The sequence below is a fragment of the Galeopterus variegatus genome, unplaced genomic scaffold (genome assembly GCF_000696425.1).
Source record: "Galeopterus variegatus unplaced genomic scaffold, G_variegatus-3.0.2 Scaffold6351, whole genome shotgun sequence".
NCBI classification, from domain to species: Eukaryota; Metazoa; Chordata; class Mammalia; order Dermoptera; family Cynocephalidae; genus Galeopterus; species Galeopterus variegatus.
This window is the reverse complement of record NW_007732462.1, coordinates 144605-165467: the sequence shown is the minus strand read 5'-3', so window position 1 is coordinate 165467 and position 20863 is coordinate 144605. Positions and strand designations below refer to the sequence as shown.

The window sequence follows — 20863 nt, the reverse complement described above, 5'->3', positions numbered from 1 at the left end:
ATTTCCTCCTTCTCAGTCTTGTGTAAACTTCTCTCGTAAGTAGACTCGTGACCCTGTTTCTCCTATGGACAAACTAGGGACTGAGGTCTGAGGATTTTGAGAAAGTCAGGAGCCCTCCTATGGGCTCATGTGGTACACCAGGTTTTTGGTGACCCTTGTAAGTGAATTTTCCTCAGGCCTCTTGCCTCCCTTCCTCTCTTCCTTTCTCAGTCCTTTCCTGTGCTTCAGGGGTCCAGATGCAGGGACAGGCCTGAGGCAGCCAGAGGGAAGGAGCCTGGCTGCGGCTAGCTGCAGAGGTAAGTGGCCCTCAACCCACCCCAAGCCTCCGTCCTCCCTCTCCCTGAGTCACTGATGCTCCACTCTAGCTCTACCTCCTCCCCCTCCCTGACGTCCTGGGGAACCTCAATTCTGATATGTCTCTGGATCCGGTCCCCTCCTGCTGCCACTGAAAGGTGACTTCTCCCTGGTCACTCTCACAAGAGAGCTCAGGGCCTGGTTTTGGCTGAGCTCCTCTCTTGTTCTGGAGTCTTCTGCCCAGCACCCAACTTGAGCCAGTCGGGTCCTCCATGATTAAACCCTAGTTACCTTGACAACTGTGTCTGGCCTCCCTCCTTGGTCCCCAGCCACTGCAGAACCTGAAGGGGGTTTTCTAACATCCATGCATTTGCCCAGGCTGGGTGCCCATCCTCATTCCACTGGTCTCCCCTCCAACACTGCCAAATTTAGCTCATGTGCCAGCCAGCTCTCAACCTTCCCTGGGGCTCAGGTCTGTAAATTGTTAGCATCTCCCAAACTCCATTAGACTGCTTCCTCCACGACTGTCAGCTCCTTGCAGGCAGGAACACAATTGCCTCTCAATAAACGTTTTGCAAAAGTGGATGAGTTGCTGTGAATTTGTCTAGCGGGTGCTTGACCCAGAAGATCCCCCTCTGTTTAGTGACGGGCTTCCACCTAACAACCTGGGGTGGGTCCTAGCCTCCCCTTGCCAGCTCTGGCGTTTGGGGCTTCCATGGGCAGTCGCTGCTGCCCCCTGGTGGTCATACCTTTCCTTGCATCCGCTGAAAACCTTGACCCGGCTTTGATGGAAATGCCAGGTTGGTTTCCTCCACGAAGTGAAGTTTAGCTGACCTTTGCTGAGAACTTGAAAATTGGGGGCCTTTGGAGTAAGGTTGGGGGCAAGAAGATACTGAATGCTGCCAGCCCCTTTCTGAGGAAAGTGAGGCATTTGTCCCCAATCAGGCTGCTGACAGGGTTTTGTTAACAAATGGGCTCTATCGACCCCAGTCACGAGGAATTCACTCTGGCTTGGCCGGGCCCCAGTACCTACCTTCCGTGGACAGACTCCAGGGGGCCACAGGTGATTTCAACCAACTGATGGTACGTGCACATAATATGTGCTCAACAAATGGCTGTTTTGATCAGGGGGTGGGAAGATTCCTGGGAGGAAAGATATGTGGCCGCCGGTAGGACACTTCGCTAAATTTCTTGGTGGGGGTTATCAGTCTTTCTAAAGTGCACGGAGGAGGCCCAGCTGATCTCAACTATATCTGCCCCCTCCCCAACGGCGTTTTCCTCGGTTCATGCCTCTGACCTGTGCTGGAAGGAGGAGCCTGCTCACGTGGTTTTGGGCCAACCCTCGAAAGCCGGTCACCTGCGCTCTGAGCGGCCAGCGCCGAGGCGATCGCCCAGCAGAGGGCGCCAGACGTCCGCCCTGTGGCCCTAGAGAGGTAGGGGTGGGGGGCAGGTAAGCGGAACCCAATTCCCCGCCGCTAACCCGCGCGCGCACACAGGCGCTCGGAGGGCCAGACTAGGTGGGCAGACACAACCTCCGTGCCATCATCTTCCCTGGCACCACCGCTGCTACTCTTGTGGGGAAACTAAGGCCAGAGGCGGACTTGCCCCAGGCTACAAAGTTGGGGACTTTTCCCAGAGCTTGAGACCTGAGCTCCTCGAACCCGGGTACTAAAGGGACAACCCGCCAATCAAAGAGTCCCTGTCGAGGGAGGCCGAGTGGCCAATCGGAGGGTCTTTGCCAGGAGGCGGAGCCTGCCAATCAGGGGCGCCCGGAATGGAGCGGCGGAAACCAACCTGTCTTGCCCGCGGGGGGCGCACCGTGACGCGCGAGGGCGGGGGTGGGAGCTGCGCTTGCGGCTGAGCACCCCGTTTCCCAGCCGCTTCAGTTTCCTCGGGACTGAGAGGCAACACCCAGGTCTGGGATCCTAGCAGAAAGGACACGGAGGCTGGGGGATCCGCCTGGTAGGCTGCCTGGCGGAGGTGGCGCCGGCTCCAAGGGGGCGGGGCATCCCTTAGCCCCTCCCTTTCCCCCCCCGCCCCCCCGGCCCCGGGAGCTCAGCCGCGGTTTTCGGCCCCTGGCACTGCCGCCAGTGCTGCTGGCTCCTAGCGATGGACACCCCCGGGGTCCCCGCCCCTGCCGCCGCCCGGGGCCCGGGCCCGGGCAGGAAGGAGTTGAAGATCGTAATCGTGGGCGACGGCGGCTGCGGCAAGACTTCGCTGCTCATGGTGTACAGCCAGGGCTCCTTCCCCGAGGTGAGGCCCGCTGCGGGGCTGAGGGGGTCGGCCGGGGGCGGGGATGGGCTTGGGACCGCTGGAGGCGAGAGACATCTCTCAGCCTGAGCCCCAAGCCGGGTCCCAGGGGTCCCCCGCGCCCTGAGCACGGACAGGCGGCTACCACCCTTGGGCGCCCCCTCAGGAATTCCAGAACCCAATGGGCTGAGGGAGGCTGAGCCAGGTGGGGTGACGGTGGTGGTGAGCAGTGGATCCTGGTTCCCCACCGCACCTCTTGGGGACCAACCTGACCTCTTCTCCCACAGCACTACGCCCCATCGGTGTTCGAGAAGTACACGGCTAGCGTGACGGTGGGCAGCAAGGAAGTGATCCTGAACCTCTACGACACGGCCGGTGGGTGTGTCTGCGCGCGAGGGTCCTGGGGTTTTCCCCGCCCGCCGATCTCTGGGGCCCAGATGTCCCATCACGAGCCTGGAGGCTGCGCAGGGGTGCCTGCTGGGAGTCTGTTGACCACCAGCTGGCTAGGTGGCCCTGGAGATCAGGAGGGCCTCGCTCGCCCCATCTGCAAATGGAGGGTGTTTGGACGTGGTGGACTCCTGGGCAACCTGCCCAGCTGATGTGCTGAGGGCCTGTGCTTGTTCCTCTCCTGTGGTTCTAGAAAACCGTGGGCTGCCTCCCATGGTTCCAGGATTTTGTGTGTTACATGCTTTGGTCTCTAAAAATTCCGTGGGCTGCAGATTTGAGTCCCCTGGTGCTAGGATTACATGGGCTGTGTTCCTGGGTCCTAGGATATTCCATGCTATAGATCAGAGCCTGTGGCTCTAAGATTCCACGGCCTGCAGTTCTCTGCCTTGAGGCTCGAGGGTCCTGTGGACTCACATTCTGTGTCCCCAGCTTCTGGGATTCCGTGGACTGCATTTTGTGGTGCCTGAATTCTGTGGCTACAGTTAGTTCTGTGCTTTCCTGGTTCCCTGGAAAAAACCAGACAGCTTTAGAAATGAACTAAGGAACAGGACTCTGGAGAGCATAGTTCCAAGACAAGGTTCCACCTGCCACCAGCAGCTCCTCACATAAGTGGGTTTATGGATTTATGCTGATTGCGTCCGAGTCATCAGAGTCAGTGTTATGGGTGTGGGAGTGGGAGAAACAATCAGTAGGAAGCCCCTTGCTCACTTCTGGGCTTCATTAACATTGGAGAGCAAAGGTTGGAATCCCTAGGTGGGGCCTCACTCAGCCTCTGTGACTCAGTGTTTAGTGGCCTGCCTGGAACCGTGTCATCGGGTGTCCCATCCCCTGCCAGCCAACCTTGTATGTATGAGCTGAAGTCTCTGATTGACTTCGGATGGAGCCAAAACTCCAGATGTCCCCCTCTCCCACCTCCTGCATACCCTGGAGAGGATCAGAAAAGGTGCTGTCCCAGCCCCAAGCCTCTCCTTTCCCACTCTAGAAGGCTTTGCTGTATGAGTGCCTGTCCCTACAGTGGCCTCTGAGAGCCCCCCTTGTTGGATGAGGGGCCTGCAGGGCCACCCCAGAACAGAGCCATGCTGCCAGCCCCGGTGAGCTGGGAAAGCCAAAGGCGTGGCCCTGAGGATAGTAAAAGTGGTGGTATGTCTGGGACACTTTTATTTTCACGTTTCTTGTCCATGAGCCAGGGAGGGACAGTGTCATTAACACCTTTCTGGGTGGAGTGCTGGTGGGGCGGAGGTGTTGCGCAGCAATCCCAGGCCCTGGGGGAGTGTAGGGAGTCTTCTCCTCCCTCTGCCCTCAGGGCCTCTCCCAACAGGTCCCCAGGGTTAGCTGTTCAGGGCAGTCTTCCCCATCAGACCAAGAGTGGGGACCACTTCTGGCCTTTCTGGCCTCAACCAGAGAAAGATGCTCAAAGAACCTGTCAGAGTAGATTGTCTTGTGCAGGTTCCAGAAAGGTGCTGCTGGAGTCAGGAAGAATTTGTGCTGAGAGGTATGCTGCTGGAGGGACAGAGGGAGCTCCCATTGCCAGGGCCATCAGAAGTGTGTGACAGCTTGTACGGCTAAGGTCCTATCCACAACTTCCTGCCACCTACTTTGGAGTCAGATCTGGGATTTGACTCAGGTGCCACTGGCTGTGTATCATCGGGACATTTGAGCTGTAGTTTCCTCATCTGTCATCCGGACTAAAATAGTTGTGAGGATTAGATAAGATTAACATGACGTACAGCATTTAGCACAGGAGCTGGCTCTCACAAAGTGCTTGTTAAGTGTGGTCACTGTGATTTTTTAAAAGCCTCCCACCATTCAGGTGCAGGCCTAGCCTAAGCCTGTTCTTTGGAGCCATGGTCCACAGCGTTCTGTGTTGGCCCACAGCCCCTACTACAGGGGAGACAGCCATCTTTCCCAGTAGGACTCTTCCAAGCAGCAGAAAAGCAGTTCTGGGGTTTGAGCTCCTCAGTGAGGACTGGGGGGAGTAGGATGGCCTCACAGTCAGCACAGGGGAACAAGGAGTGGGGAAGAAATCTGGCTGTTCCCTCAAGGGTGTCCACTGTGACAGGGGAGGCCGTGCTGGTGGGAGGAAATTCCCTGGTCAGGGAACAATGTAAGTGAGAGACTGGGTCATTCCTCTTACATACACACGGTGCCCAGCACAGAGCCCGTCCTAAAGCAATGCTGGAGAAATGACTGAAATGAATGAATAATAAATCTGAATGGGGGAGACCTGTGAGGGGGACGGATATTAGGAGAGCACAGCAGAAAAGGACGGCCAGGTGATGATGGTAACCAACTAAAGGAAAATAGAGTTTAAGGAGGGGAGGGGAGTGGCTGAACTGGAGATGAGTCTAGTAAAGGTTGTAGAAGGTTCTAGAATCAGTGGGGGAGGGGAGCATCTTCCCAACCAGCCTTGACCAGAGCTGTGGGACAGGGGTGGCCCCTGAGAGGCTGAATTTCTCCACACCCAGGACCAAGTGATGGCCCTGGGCCTTGCCAAGACCACGGCCACAGGGGCCCACATGGCAGCAAGTCTGGCTGCTTGTCTTCATCCTGCGGAAGCAGTTGCAGACAGCAGCCATGGGAGGGTGGATGGAGGGACCAGCAGAGCCTGCAGGGCTCAGAGGTGCAGGGAGGGCGGGGTGTGAGCACCCATTGCTCTAGCGGCCTCAGGCCTGACATCCTCAGAGGCAGGAAGCTGTGGTGGAGGCTGAAGTTTCCTGGGCAGAGGGGAGGCAGGGGCGAGGTGAGATGTGTGTGAAGACACCAACTAGAGCCTGAGCTCATCTGGGCCTTGAGGTGGGGTCCCGGGTTGCAGGGGCACAGGATGGGGTAGGAGTTGCCCCAGGGAGGTGGGGAGCCTGAGATGGGAACACTAGGAAAAGTGGGGGCAAAGGAGTTGCTAAGACAAGGAATCAGGGACAAAAGAGGGGTCTTGTGAGACCTAAGAGCACTGGTAGCCAGAGTGAGCCGAGGTTGGGGCTCACAGTCACAGCTCATGGCTGGGGCTGCCCCAGCCCCAGCTACTTCTGTCTTGGGGAGGAACAGGTGGGCGGGCCCCAGCAGAGCCAGTAAAAATGGGTTCCTCTTCTGGCAGCTTCCCTTTCTCACACTGCCTATACCCCTCTTCTGGAACACCCCAGCCAGAGCTGGGAACCACCTGCCCTGTGTGTGTCCTCTGGTACATCTGGGGACTACTGGGACCCAATGACACTCTTCTCTCCTAGACCCAGCTCTGAGCATTAGAGACCCCTGCCCCCAGAAACATTACTGCTGTGGCAAAGTGCCATCCCACAAAGGAAATGTCCCCGTGCGAGGCAAGAGCCTCATTTCCACACAGCCCCACAGCACTGCCAGCTTCAGGAACATGGGTGGCCTCAAGGGGAGCTGGGCCCAGGGACCGTTCCTCACTAGAAACGAATGCATCCTTTACACCTAACCCCAGGACTGGGTGGGACCCTTGTGTGACAGTGGACAGGTGACTTGGCCCCTTTAAGCCTTAGCATCATTGTGGGTAAACAGGGAGGGTAGTAGTATCACCTATGGCTGGGAGGCCCCTAAAGCTTGAGAGTCCAAAGATTCTGGGGTTAGAACCCTCACCCAGGCTGTTAACGTCCCTTAGAAGTTTCTATTTCAATACTAACCACAATAGCTATCCATCACCTCTGCCCTGCCCAGCCTGCAGTCCTTTCGCTTTTCATATCAGGGGCAGGGTTATCACCCCCTTTCCCAGATAAGTAAACTGAGGCCCAGAGAGGGAAGGTGCCAAGATCCTGAAATGTGTGTCTGAGTGGAGCCTGGTCCTCCTGACTCATAGGGGAGAGGGGATCTATGCACCCCGCCCCTGCTGGGGGGCACAGCTCCCCAGCACACGGAAGCGCCTCATCTGTAGGCCTGGGCCCTGCGTGGAGGCCCACGCTGGATCCTGGGGAAAGCCGAGCCAGGCAGTCAAGCCAGGAAGGCAACCTGGAGCTGAGGTCTGGGCTGGCTGCTTAGCCCCTCCCCAAGCCCCTCTCGCTTTAGACGGCTGTGTTAACAGCCATTTTTCCTCACCTGGTCAGGGCTGGGGCATGTGGGATGAGGTTTGCTCCCTCCCTTCTGGAGTAGGCTGAAAGGCACTCCAACAGTCCTACCTATGGTCCTCTGTCATTTACAAAGCTTCTTCTTAGTCGTGTGACCTTGGGCAAATCACTTCACCTCTCTGTGCCTCAGTTTCTCCATCTGTAAAATGGGGATACCAATAGCGTCTACCTTGTACGGTGGCCTTGAGGAATGATGAGTTAATGTAGGTAAAGGACTTTGAATGCGGCCTGGCATATAAGGAATAAGCCTTTGTGGATAAATATTGACCTTCTTAATCATCTTTATTATTATTATTATTATTTCTTTTTGGCAGCTGGCCAGTATTGGGATCCAAACCTTGATCTTGGTCCTATAACACTGCACTCTAACCAACTGAGCTAACCAACCAGCCCATCTTTATTATTGTTGTCATCAAGGCTCATCTGCTTATCACATCTCCATTTCACAGATGTGGAAACTGAGGTCCAGGGGCTAATTCCCAGTTGGGAAGGCTGGGGAAGGCTTCCTGGGAGAGCTGGTGCTTTTAGAGTGGCTGGGCAGGCAGCTGACCTTGGCTGTTGGGTGCCTGTCTCTGTCCTTGATAAAGGCCCCCTTCAGCTACTTGGGCTCTTAACAGGAATTTTCCCTGCCCAGCTTACCTCCCAGTGGCTGCTTAAGTTAACTTGTGAACACTCAAGGGCTACATAAAGCCATAGCGATTACTTCACTTACTCAGCTACTCATTCGTGTGCTCCTTCATTTACCAGACGTTTGCTTAGCTCGCTCCTGTTCCAGGGAACACAGCAGTGAACACTACAGAGACGGCCTCTCTCCTTCCTGTCCTCAAGGAGAGACAAATGGAAAAAAACCCAGAAACATATTGTGACGTCCTCTAGCAATATGTTCTATGTAGTAAAATAAAGCCATAGTCACAGGACAGACTGCGAAGGAGGCAGTTGTTTCATAGTAGTCAGGAAAGGTCTCTCAGAGCAGGTGACATTTCTGCAGAGACCTGAAGGAAAGGAGGGAGCGAATCATGCTTCTACCCATGGGAAGAGCCTCCTAGAAGAGGGAACAGAGAACGGAGGCCCTGAGGGGAGAGCAGGCTGGGTGTGATCGCTTCCAGTCCCTGTAGTCTGACTTCCCCCTCCAGCCCACTGCAGCCTGACTTCTGCTCTCACCCATTTGACTGAGATGGCTCCTCCTGATGTCATCACAGGCATGTTGCTGAACCCATCGGTCACGTCTCACCCCTTATCTCTGCTGCATTTGACAGAGTTGAGCCACTGCAGCAACAGTTAGCCAATATTTACTATACACCTGCTGGGTGCCAGGAATTATTTGTAAGGACAGACATGGCCCTGCCTTCATGGTGCTTACAGTCTATGGGGGACACAGACAGTAAACACGTAAATATGTAATACAGGATGTGGTAGGTATATCAGCCAGACCATCAGGGGCCAGTGTTAGAGACAAACAGGGCAGGGAAGGACTTAGAAAGAGTGGTGAGGGAAGGCCTCTGGGGAGGTGTCATGTATATTTGCGGCGAATCAGCCACACAAGAAATGAGGGGAGACATCTGAGCACAGTGGGCCCCATTGTACAACTATTTATTCACTCCTGCCATATTTCTAAAATGGACTGAGAATATGTGTGATGCTAGAATTATGAACCCCATTGTTTTGTCTTACAGGCTCAGAACCTGTTTTTCACAATACAGAATAAAATAGAGCATTGATGTGTGTTAGAGGAAGGAACACTCAGAATTTAATTAGCTGAGGTTGACTTCTGGCTCAGTCACTGATTCAGTGACCTGGGGCAAGTCACTTCACTTCTATGAAACTCAGTCTGTTTACAGAAAATGAGAGTATTCCTAATTTCCCTATGATATCAGGTTGTAATGTAAGGATTGCTGAATCATTTATAGACAAAAGCACTCCAAAAACAGTATAAAGTATAAGACGTATTATTATTATTATTATGAAGGCAGAAGTAGCAGCAAGGCAGTTATCCTGAAAAAGGAAATAATATAGATGGTGAAGTTTGAACGTTCAAAAATAAAACACCAGGAAGAAAATAGACCAAAAAGAAAAAAAGAAAAATAAGGGAAGAACATTCTAGGTGTAGGGAACAGCAAGTATGAAGGCTTTGAGGTACAAGAGCTTAGTGGGTTTGGGAAACAGTGAGGTGGCCACCCTGGCTGGACTGCAGTGAGTGAGGGGCACAGGGAGAGATGAAGTCATTGAAGTCAGTGGGTGCCAGCTCATGTGGACCATGGGGAGATGTTTGGATTTTATACAAAGGACAATAGGGAGCCATTGAAGGTGTTTCAGCTGTGGAAGGGAGGCAGGATCTGACAACCAGTTGGGGCTTGGACGAGAATGGTGCCAGGGGGTATGGCAAGCAGCAGACAGAGCCAGGCTGTCCAGTCGAACTTTCTGCAATGATAGAAATGCTCTGCACCTTGCCCCTAGCCCCATGTGGCAATTAATCACTTGAAATGTAGCTAGTGCATCTAAGGAGCGGAATTTTTAATGTTAATCGATTTAAATTTAAATAGTCGCATGGGGCTGGTGGCCATCCTTTTGGACAGCACAGGTCTAGCGAGACATGAAGAGGGGTTAGGAGCGGGGACAGTTTGGGGCATATGTGGAATGGGGAGGAGATGGGCTGGAATAGTGTGCTGGGCCAGTTTCCCACGTTGTCACAGGATTCCTCCAGCTCTGTAGTGAGAAGGTGGTCGGGCCTGAGCCCTCACCCCTTCTGCAGTGTTGGGGGGACTCTGGCTGAAGAACCGCACAGCAGCCCTCCTGGCCCAGCTGTCACAACCATGGCTCCTGTTTACTGCATACTCTCGGGGTCCCCATGTGTCCATGTGCTGGATGCATTGGCTGTTGACAGTCCCATGAGGTAGGTTGGATTATGATGTCCATGTTCCAGGTAGGGAAACTGAGGCCCCCACAGATGTTGTGTCTAAGTCAAGGTCACACAACAAGTTAGCAGCAGAGCTGGGCTTTGAATTCATGTCTTATCTGCTTCTAGTGATTGTGACCTTAAGCACTGTGCTGTGTCAGGGGTCCCTGGGTTGAGGGGAAGGAAGAGAGTGACTGTGCCCCATCCTCAGCAGGGGGCCAGGAGCAGGACTGTGGCCTGGCTGTGCTCAGTGGAGAGGCCACTTGTCCTGAGAGGCTTTTTGCAGGGAAGGAGCAGAGGGCATGCCGGCACCACCTGAGCACCCACAGCAGCTTGGGGAGAGGTGGGCTGGGGTGGGGGGATTCCTGGGCCTCCATGTTTCTGTTCAGTGGAAGCAATTCATGGTGCCTTTGTGCAGAAATGGCTGGGAGTCACTAAGGAGCCTGAAAGGCTATCAGTTCTCACTGTGGGAGTTTTGAAAAAATACCCGGGCACAATGACTAAGAGTGGGGCTCCTAGGTCAGGGGAAAAAAATAAGACATTATTGGTGAAATGGGTGAGAGGTGAACATGGCCTGTGCCCTGGGCTAGAGGTCAGCATCGGTGTGGGTTTCCTGAGTCTGACACTTGCATGCGGTAGGTAAGAGAAAGCCCTCATTCTTAGGGAACAGGCTCTGAACCATGAAGGGCTAAAGACTGCATGTCTGCAATTACCTCTCACGTGGTTCAGAGAAACAAAAGTGTTTATATATAAAGCAAGTGGCACAAAATGTAAGCACTCAGGGAAGCTGAGTAAGGGAGTTCCTCACACTCTTTGTTGCAATTTTTCTGTAAGTTTGAAATTGTCAATATAAAAAGTTACCCAAAACAATTTTCAAAGAATAAAAACCAATCTAGGCTCAAGCCCAGCTTGGAGTTCTGATTCAGCTGGTGTTGGGGATGGTGGGGCATCGGGATTGATAAATTATCCCCAGGTGAGCCTGATGTGCAGTTGGGACCGAGAACCACGGTGCATCTGGGTGGGGAGGCTGTTTGGGGTCGTTTCCAGCAACCCCCACCCTCCTACTAGGATTGGCAAGCATGGGCAGGAGGAATCCAGCCGACTGCATCAGAACCAGGAAGGCTGGAGGCTGGAGCCCCACATGTGGCCTCTGGGCCTTGGGCATCCGTGGGCCCGGCCAGCCCCACAGGTCTGAATCTCCAGGGAGGGGAGGGCTCTAGCACTTTTATAGCGATCAGCAGGGCCGGGAGCACAGTCATCGCTGCATAATTGTTAGCAGTTTTTCCAGCACCTACCCTATAATCAGGCCCAGCTCTGAGCGCTATGTGGGTTTGAGCTCATGTAATCTTTGCCACCCTCTGGGAGTGTGGGCTGCCACCCCTGCTTTATAGATAAGGAAACAGGCCTAGAGGCACAGAGTCACTTGCACAGCCCCCCCTTGGAGTCCAGACAGGGAACTCTTGGTGGACAGGAAGGGGGTGCCTCCCTGACCCCCATCTGCTCTCTGGATTCAGGGCAAGAAGACTATGACCGGCTGCGGCCCCTGTCCTACCAGAACACGCACCTCGTGCTCATCTGCTATGATGTCATGAACCCCACCAGCTACGACAACGTCCTTATCAAGGTGAGGCCTTGCCCAGCCTCCCTGCCCCTGGGGTGGAGCCCAAGGATCCAGCAGCCCCAGCCCTGATGCTCTCGTCTCCCTTCACAGTGGTTCCCTGAGGTCACGCATTTCTGCCGTGGGACCCCCATGGTGCTCATTGGCTGCAAGACAGACCTGAGGAAGGACAAGGAGCAGCTTCGGAAACTCCGGGCCGCCCAGCTGGAGCCCATCACCTACACACAGGTTGGCCAGCACCCTCCCATACTCACCCTACTGCCAGGGCCAATATCCCTGGGCACAGCCATGGCAGAAAAGCCTCCCACACCTTTGGCCTCTGCAGCTGGGTGCCACAGTGACCCTTCCGGGGGACGAAGCAAACAGGATCCTAAGAATAATAATTTTAAAATAGTAATATTGATAGCCCATGGATCTGAGCACTTTACTTACCTCATTTAATCCTGAGGCAGGTATTGTTAACATCCCTCAGTTTATAGGGGAGAAACTGAGGCCCAGAGAGGTTAATCATCTTGCCCAGGGCCACATAGCTGACCTGAAGTGGAGCCACGATCAGGTCCCAGTCACTCTGGCTCCAAAGTCTATCCCTTAACCACCATCCTGTCCTGTCCACCCAAGGGACTAGAAAGGTAGGCCCTGAATTGAAAGTAGGCTTCCCCTACCTGTGAAAGTCACAGGCAAATTCAAACCCTGCAGCTTTTAGGGTGAGGCATGGAGTAATAAATAGAATAAAAGGAATATAAAGGGAAATGAATAAACTTTAATAAAAAGTAATAAGCATTCATTAAGCTAAATTCATTTTTTAAATAAATATATATATATATATATATATATTTTACTCTAATAGCAAGCTCAGTTGCCTAAATTATGTTTTCAGAGAAGGGGGAGAGGTGTATAGGAGGTCCTGTCTGTCTTGAGGCCTTCCAACTCTTCCACGGCCCTGGGAGAGACACTGCTAACCCCAGTTCTCAGAACTCAGCCCCTCTCTCTGCCTGCAGCTGGAGAGGGCGGGTGGACAGCAGGATGGGGCTTCTCCCTGCAGCTGCAGCCCACGGGCAACATGTTCCATCCACACACACCAGTGAGGGCTGGCCCTGGGACAGAGGAGAGAGAGGGGCCCAAACCAAGACCTCCACCCCTGGAGAGCCCCGTCATCCACAAGGAGGTGGCAGAAGGCCCCTGCATCTAATGCTGGCTCCTCCTCCCACCCAGGGACTGAGCGCCTGCGAACAGATCCGTGCTGCCCTTTACCTGGAGTGTTCCGCCAAGTTCCGGGAGAATGTGGAGGACGTCTTCCGAGAGGCCGCCAAGGTGGCCCTCAGTGCTCTGAAGAAAGCACAACGGCAGAAACAACGGCGGCTCTGCCTGCTGCTGTGACCCCAGGGCAGACGGCCCTCATGACAGGACTGACAGGGCGGGTCCCCAGGCCCAGATGGCCTCATCCCCAACTCTCCAGCGCCTGCTGTCCAGGGCCTGTGGCTAGACTCTTAGAACATTCTGGAATTCTCCTTTCCCAGTGGGGCTGACTGCAGATTCGCCTCCAGGCTCACACTGGAGTGCAGTGGTGAATGAGGGTGCTGGATTTGCTCCCCTCCGTACCCTGGAACCAGCATTTATCCCCAGGACTGAGAATTTCCCTCTTCACAGCCTCCCCAGCCATGTGTCCCCCCCCAGCACACCCAATTTATGCTTGAAATTAAAAGCTACATCTGGCCTGGGGGTAAATGTGGACTTGGCATTGTTCCACAGGGGTGCCTCCAAGCCTACTGCTCCTGTGTCACCGCCTCCCCGGACATCCCAGATAGGCATGCTGCATCCTCCAGCTCTTCCTTCCTCCCCCAGAAAGCCGGCAGCCACTGTGGGGCCAGGGCTATCAGGAGAATACAGACACCAGCCCCCACCATCCGTCCTCCGGACTTCAGCCTCAGCCTTCAGCTTGGCCACCATCTTTTCAGAGCTAGGCCCATATGCCCAAAGGGGAGAAGAAACGGGTTCTCAAAAGGCCAAAAGTATATCCTGGGCCACCCATCCACCTCTGCTCAAGATCTCACCTCCAAACCCTTCACCGCCAGAGGCTCAAGATGGAAAGTGCCATCAGCCCCCTGTGTGATTCTGGGCAAGTCACTTGTCTCTCTAGACTGTTTTCCCCATCTGCAGAAGGACAGGATGGCCCCTGTAAATATTCATCACGCTACTTACCTTCTGTCTCTCACAGCTTCTGCTTCTACCAAGATGCAGAGTTCAGGAGCTGAGATCATCCTGGCCTCCTTCGAGAACTGCCATGATCGACCCTTTGCCCATGTGGGATGGTTTCTCAAAACTGGTCCACAGCAAGATTCCTGAGCCCTGAACCTCTTTCTGAAGGTCTGGTGTCTGGGACATTTTAAACAGGTGCCACAGGTGATTTCTTATGCACACCAGAGATTGAGAGCTGCTTGGTTCTGGAGTGAGCCAAGAAGTTAGTGTTATCTAAGGTGGGCTAATAGCTTCAGGCAGCGCCTGTCCTCCCCAGTATCTCCTGCTTCAGTTCCCCCTGCCCAGTGCTGAGGCCCTGCCCATGCCTGAGCCTCTCAGAGGTCAGGGTGCCAGGGAAGGAGACTTCTAGAACCCACCCAGGTTCTCTAAGGCCTTACTCTGTCTTGGGGAGTCAACCAAGGACCTCTTGTTGGACACAAGGCCTCATGGACAAATGATGGTCTACGGAATAGGTCAGCAAACGACAGTCTGTGGGCCACATCTGCCCACGTGTTCTCATAAATAAAGTTTTATTGGAACACAGCTACACTCATTTATGCATTGGCTGCTTTTGCCCTACAACTGCAGATTAGAGGATCTGTACTTGCCAGAGACCATCTGGCCTACAAAGCCTAAAATATTTACCATGTGGCCCTTTACAGTTAAAGTTTGCTGACTCCTAATCTAGGGCAAACTCAGGTGCCTAAAAAGAGCCAGATGGGGGCCAGCCCGGTGGCGCACTAAAGAGTGCGCCGCTTGGGAGCGCGGCGGCGCTCCCATGTGGAGACCGGTTCCCGCTCACTGGCTGAGCGCGGGGCGGGCGCGACACCGAGGGTTGTGATCCCGTTACCGGTCAGTAAAAAAGGAAAAAAAAAAAAGAGCCAGATGGGAGTCCCAAACAAGTGAAGTAGAGCAGGGACAAAAGGGAGTGGTGGGGCCTGTGGCAAACTGGAAAGTGGGCACCTCCACCCCACCCTGTGGGAATTTTGCCAGATCTTTCCATGTTTCTAGGGAAAGTAGAAATCTGGATTTTTATATGGAATCTCACTGTGGGGAAAGGGAAAACTCATATTCTTAAAATGTAAATAATTTAAAAATCCCTTTGAGGGCCAAAGCATGCCTGTGGACACTAGATGTGAAGTGTGGTCTAAATGGATTTGTAGGGAAATAGTTAAGGGCAGCGGAGGCCCATATGTGGGGAGAAGGGGCAGAACATTCAGCCCAACCTGTTGGCTTCTCCACCTTCCCTCCTAACACAGAATCTCCCACCAGGTGTGTGACTGGCAGACCTGCCCTGGCCTCAGTGTGGGCCTCCCGGGGTGTGCCTGCACAGACTCTCCCCACCTCCCTCCCACACATTCCAGAACCTCTGAGGTAGAGAGTGGGTAACCTCCTTGATGGCTTAAGTCCCAGCCAGCGCTGATGGGGTAGGTCAGGAAATCCCCCCAAGAGCAGATAAAACTGTGTCAGAAACAACCAGCCACTCAAATGAGCTGGGGCTGTGGCGCCCTCTGGTGGTGACCCTCCTTAAAACCCTCCCACCAGTGGCCGCGGGGGGCCAATGCAGGAAAGGTGATGCAGGCAGGCGATGCAGGAAACAGAGAGCACGAGGCAAAGACAGACAGTGGTTCTCTGAGAACTTAAATAATCCCCCACCACAGGGGGAGCACAGGCCACGGGGGAAGGGAGCTTACAGCAGAAGCAGAGCGGCCCAGGAGCGAGGAGGCTCCACAGAACGCTGAAGGGTTTCATTCCACCCCACCCCCCCCTGCCTGGGACTTAGTAAGTAGCAGGTCAGCATAAATCCAACCCCGGCAAGGCACATCCAAACCCCAACCGGCCCAGGAGCGAGGAGGCTCCACAGAACGCTGAAGGGTTTCATTCCACCCCACCCCCCCCCGCCTGGGACTTAGTAAGTAGCAGGTCAGCATAAATCCAACCCCGGCAAGGCACATCCAAACCCCAACTTGAGGGGTTCAAATGATGAGAGTGGGGACAGAGGGGCTCCCTGAGGCTTTAGGCCCCTCCCCCAGGAAGACGGACCCAGTCTCCCTCAGATTCCAGGGAAGCGGGAAGAACCAGTCTTAAATATGTCATAAATAGGGAGGCTGGGTAGACTAATACTGTGCGGACAGGCCGGGTTCACATTCCTCTTGTCCGGCAAGGAGCAGGGCCTGGGTCCTGCTCTCAGCCACGCCGCTGGCCCCTGAGATGGCTGCTGTCCCTGGCCACTGGCACTGGTGGGGAGGAGCTCAGCAGCTGGGGTGCTGACTAGAGTCCCCTGGTAGTCTCAATGTCCGGGGGCCCAAGGGGCTCAAGAGTCCCATGGCTCATGGCTTCTTTGTCTTGTTTCTGTTCTTCTGGAGTTTGGCATGCACGACTTTGAGTGTGGTCAGGAAGTTGCCGAGGAAGAGGACGAGGAATGTGATCGCCAGCACAAATACCTGGGGCAGGGGTCCAGAGAAGCAGCAGCACCAGGGGCAGAGGATGGCGGGGCAGGCAAGAGAGAAGGGGGAGCTCAGATCTGCCCTGCTGAAATGCCCCCCAACCCCTGGCCTGGGGATCACAGAACCTCTCAGCACAAGCTACTCCCAAACTGCACGTGGGTGAACTGGATGAAGAGTGTGAGTCCCCAGGGTCCTGAGAGAGTGTTCGATGGGTGAAACTCCTCGGGGTTCATAGACCCTGGGGGGCTCTTTGGCCTCCTGAATTCCCTCCTACCATCTCCCAGACCCTAGTAGCAGAGAGCTCTGGCAGCAGGGCCCCAAGGGAGGGGGAAAGGAGGTGGCCAGTACAGAATTCTCCCCAAGCCGCCACCCCAGCACGCACGCGCACATGCACCATACCTGCCATTCTTTGCATTCTTCATGGCTGGAGAGCTCAAACAACGTGACTGCATTGTAGAGCTGCCAGAACTGGAGAGAGGGGAGACAGGGACTGCTCACCCACCCGATTCCCCTGGAGACCCACGTGGAAAGCCAGGGAGGTGGGCCAGGTCCCTCCAGCTTCAGATACTGCCTGAGACACTGACATCCCCCCAAGGTGAAACTGTAGACCACAGCAGGTCTGAGGGCAAGTCAGGCTCCTGCCCTTGGCATCCCAGGACCCCATGGAGCCCAGCCTGGGGACAGCCAGTGAAGAGGGAGAGACGTGAAGACCTGTTTCCAGAGGTCAGCCCAGACCAGGGGATACCCACACACTCCAGGGGGACTCACGTGGCCACAGAACAGGAAAGGCAGCAGGAAGGTGAGGCCTCGCCACATCCAGGACTGGAAGCCTTCTGTGGGGAAGCAGGAGGAGTGAAGGATCCATGTGAGGGAGCCCAGCTGCCCCACAGCCCCACCAGGCATCCACTGCCCAGCCACACCAGTCGCCCGAAGATTAGCCAGGCACAAAGCCACACAGGCAGGGGGACAACCCTCACCTTCTCTGGGTGGGTGAGCGTTCACTATGAAAGCAAGCCAGAGAGCATGTGGTGTCCTATCACTAGGCCTACTTGCACTTATTCCTCAATCACCACAAGCCAGGAGGGCCTAACAACACTCACGGAACACCAGGCACTGCATCTGTACTCATGTCTTTAATGTGAATGGGATTTTGCATTTTATAATGGATTTTTTGTCTTTTTTCGTGACTGGTAAGGGGATCACAACCCTTGGTGTGGTGTCACCCACACTGCGCTCAGCCAGTGAGCGCACCGGCCATTCCTATATAGGATCTGAACCCGCAGCAGGAGCGTTGCTGTGCTCCCAGCGCCACACTCTCCCGAGTGCGCCACGGGCTCGGTCCTATAATGGATTTTTGCAAGCATCATTTCAATCAAGTCTTGACAAAGAAGGGCCTACTTTGCAGTTATTTGATGGAAATGACCATCTTGATCCGTTGCCGGTCACAAAAAAAAACAAAAAAAAAAAAAAAAAAGACAGCAGAGTATTATTAAAAACAATTTCCAGGAAGGCTGACTGGTTAGCTCAGTTGGTTTGAGCATGGCCTTGTAATGCCAAGATTAAGGGTTCAGTTCCCCCTACCAGCCACCAAAAAAAATTTTTTTTAAAGAAATTTCTGCTGAAAGTTTAGATGAGGGTTCTCCAAACTTTTCTTACTGGACACCCCTATGGGTTAAAACAGTAAAACATGCATTCCCAATGTATATACATTTATATGTTTATACATATTTATATGTAGACATGTTATACATCAATTATATGCACAACCAACTCTAGGCTAACATTATGTATATTATAAAATGCAGACAAAAAATAGACATTTGGAAAGGATAAGACAGAGGCCCAGCATCAAGGCCTGGTGCTCAGCTGGCCTCGCACTGGTCAGCTGAAACAGAATCCATGATGAATTATGAAAAGCAACTCAGGTAAAGAATGACAGCCCTGGCTTTGTCATGTTGTAAGTCTTGGTACGTTCCTGTTAGAATGTGCTCCCAGTGTGAGGAGTTGGACAGGTCCATGCTTGTCCCCCCGGGGGCCTGGCTACTCACCCACGGTGAGGTCCAGGTGATTCCTCTCACCCAGGGCCCGCAGTCGGTAGAGGCAGCCCCTCTGGTAATAATATTGTAGGAACTGGACACAGCCTGCAGGGGAGCACAGTGCCCGGGGTTCAGGGATGACATCCCAGGAGGACAGGGTGACGCCTCCTCTCTCCCCCAGGTCCAGAGGCTGGTGGGTTTTCACTGGCCAGAGGGCAGGGAGGGCACCCTGGTTACAACCCTCTTCCACTCCACAAAACACACACACACACACTTTGGTCTGAATCTGCTCCCTTATCTAGAATACAAAGAGATCACAGGTATGTGAGGATCCATCTAAGCCTCAACTAGATCAGAAACTTCTGCAGTTTTCCTAGACATGCAGTAGGCACTCAATAGATGCGTGGTGGAATGCAAGATGAGCCCATGCTGTGATGAAAGCTATGTGAAATGGTAAGACACACAGAGATGATTCCATACAATGGGATACTTTGTAGTTGCTAAAAATGAGGTGTTGACATGGAAAAATAGCCATGATCAATTGTTAAAATAAAACGTTAGATAGGAGGTTATAAGAGCAAAGCTCTATGTACAGAAAGAGTCTATATTTGTAAAATATGGACAATGTAATACATATGTGTATATACATATTTATGAATAAAAACATTTGAAAGGACAGAGATCTTAATTAACATTGATCACCTCTAAGGGTGGGACTATATACAATTTCCCTTCTTGGCTTTATACATTTGTATTTGTTTGCAAGCACGTTTTTATTTAAAAATAAAGTTTGGGGGCCGGCCCATGGCTCACTTGGGAGAGTGTGGTGCTGATAACACCAAGGCCACAGGTTCGGATCCCATATAGGGATGGCCGGTTAGCTCACTGGGTGAGCGTGGTGCTGACAACACCAAATCAAGGGTTAAGATCCCCTTACCGGTCATCTTTTAAAAAAAATAATAATAATAAAAATAAATAAATAAATAAAAATAAAGTTTTGAATAGGCAATATGCACATGGTATAAAACTCAAAGGGAAAAAACAGGTCCTTGGTGAAAAGTAAAACTCTCTCTCTGTCCCCAATCATCCAAGCTCTCCCTCCCCAGAGGCAACCCCTGGGACCAGTTAATTATACACAAATCCAGAGCTATTCCCAAATGAGAAAAATAATATATATTTCCATTTTGAGGATATATTTAAAACTGGGAAACAAGGTTAGTAGCCCTGACATGACCCAACGGTTATAAATGGTCCAGTTCTGACTTGGGGAAAGATCTTTCAGTGAAGCAGCTCCGGGGGGTGGGTGTGGATCAGGCTGTCTCATGCCCAGCCTGGCTGGGGGCTGGGAGGTAGGATGGAGTTGATCTAGCAGGGAAACAGCTCTTTTCTGGATTTCTGGGACCTTCCCTGCCCCAGGCTGGTCTCACACACAGGCAAGCCACAGGAAACCGTGCCCCTCCCCCAAATCTGGGCAGGAGACACTCACTCTGAAAAATGGAAAACGCTAAAAACTGATCTCGAAACTTCTGATAAATTAGTCCATTAGGCCTGGAGAGAAGGAGGGAAGAGACTAAGTTGGGGTGTGCTGTGACATCAGACATTCATCCTGCCACATCTCTGCCCCAACCAAGAGAGAAGAAAAGCTTTTAAAGTTAAACCGAGGTCCGCGATTTCTGCCCTTCATTGTCTCTGGGGCTGGACCACATAGCTTTTAAAGTTAAACCGAGGTCCGCGATTTCTGCCCTTCATTGTCTCTGGGGCTGGACCAGAAACACATTTCCATTGTGTTTTCTAGAACCAGGGAACCCACACAGTCATTCTGAAACCTAAGTTCCCTCCAATTATCCCTGCTCCTTCCCAAGTCTCATTAGTGCCGCAGGCCTCCACCAGCCTGGCTGCTTCCTGCCACCTCTGGCCCAGCCAGCAGGGGACCACGAAACACTCCCTGGAAAACTCCCTGGCTGCCTTGGCGGGGTTCCTGCAGCCGGGCCTCTAGCCCAGTTGTAAGCTCACACTTCCCTCCCTGGCCCACAAGTCCACCCTGGAAGGCCTGCACATCTGGATGGGGCCCCTCTCCACCCACCAGTCGCCCTACTCCAGCTCTCTGGCAAGGCTCGAGGGTGCCCAAGGAGTTACTCACCAGGTCAGCATCACTCCGGACAGGAACGTGGAGACATAATGGTGAGACACCCACCAGCCTTTAATCCTTGGGGAGGACAAGAGAAGGAAAGTTCAGGCAGGAGAAAAATGCAGGTGTCTGTCTCTGATTCCCAGCCTATGTGGCCAGGGGCCGCTCTGTGGCCCAGAAAATGAACCCTAGCCATGGCCCTGCCCTTCTCTCTGTCTACAGAGACATACAGTCCCACACAAACCACCTGGAGATTAGCTCAGAGACCCACTAGGGCTTCCAGTGGCTTCCGCAAGCCTCAGGACACATCCCTAACCTCACCAGGCCTCCAAGCCCCGACTTCCATCCTCTCCCCCATCCCTCTCCCCACCATTCAGACGCTTGAAGCGTCCTGGCCCTTCCTTGAACTTGCCAAGCCCATTGCCACCTCAGGGCCTGC

General features: G+C 53.5%; 2 protein-coding genes across 5 annotated transcripts in view; one reads left to right on the top strand and one right to left on the bottom strand.

Moving 5' to 3' along the window:
• Positions 1–2383: 2383 nt before the first annotated feature.
• RHOF (ras homolog family member F (in filopodia)) lies at positions 2384–14360 on the top strand. Its single transcript, XM_008590755.1, has 5 exons — positions 2384–2547; positions 2832–2919; positions 11475–11584; positions 11672–11806; positions 12791–14360. Exons 1-5 carry the CDS (start codon positions 2404–2406, stop codon positions 12953–12955), a joined length of 642 nt encoding a protein of 213 aa, XP_008588977.1. The 5' UTR covers positions 2384–2403; the 3' UTR covers positions 12956–14360.
• A 1342-nt stretch (positions 14361–15702) lies between these two features.
• Positions 15703–20863, bottom strand: part of TMEM120B (transmembrane protein 120B) — a 45791-nt gene continuing 40630 nt past the window's right edge. For all 4 annotated transcript variants that reach the window (XM_008590751.1, XM_008590752.1, XM_008590754.1 and 1 more), the window contains 6 exons: positions 20437–20502; positions 19783–19844; positions 18309–18401; positions 17029–17093; positions 16660–16728; positions 15703–16257 (listed from right to left, as the gene is read on the bottom strand). In XM_008590751.1, the coding sequence (XP_008588973.1) occupies positions 16144–16257; positions 16660–16728; positions 17029–17093; positions 18309–18401; positions 19783–19844; positions 20437–20502 (469 nt within the window). In that variant the 3' untranslated portion in view covers positions 15703–16143. The remainder of the gene's footprint in view (positions 16258–16659; positions 16729–17028; positions 17094–18308; positions 18402–19782; positions 19845–20436; positions 20503–20863) is intronic.

Excerpts from the sequence above, each read along its gene's own strand:
- RHOF (XM_008590755.1), top strand. The coding sequence starts at position 2,404 with ATGGACACCCCCGGGGTCCCCGCCCCTGCCGCCGCCCGGGGCCCGGGC. Across the intron at positions 11,585-11,671 it reads ACGACAACGTCCTTATCAAG|TGGTTCCCTGAGGTCACGCA; the intron begins GTGAGGCCTTGC and ends CTCCCTTCACAG. Across the intron at positions 11,807-12,790 it reads AGCCCATCACCTACACACAG|GGACTGAGCGCCTGCGAACA; the intron begins GTTGGCCAGCAC and ends CCTCCCACCCAG.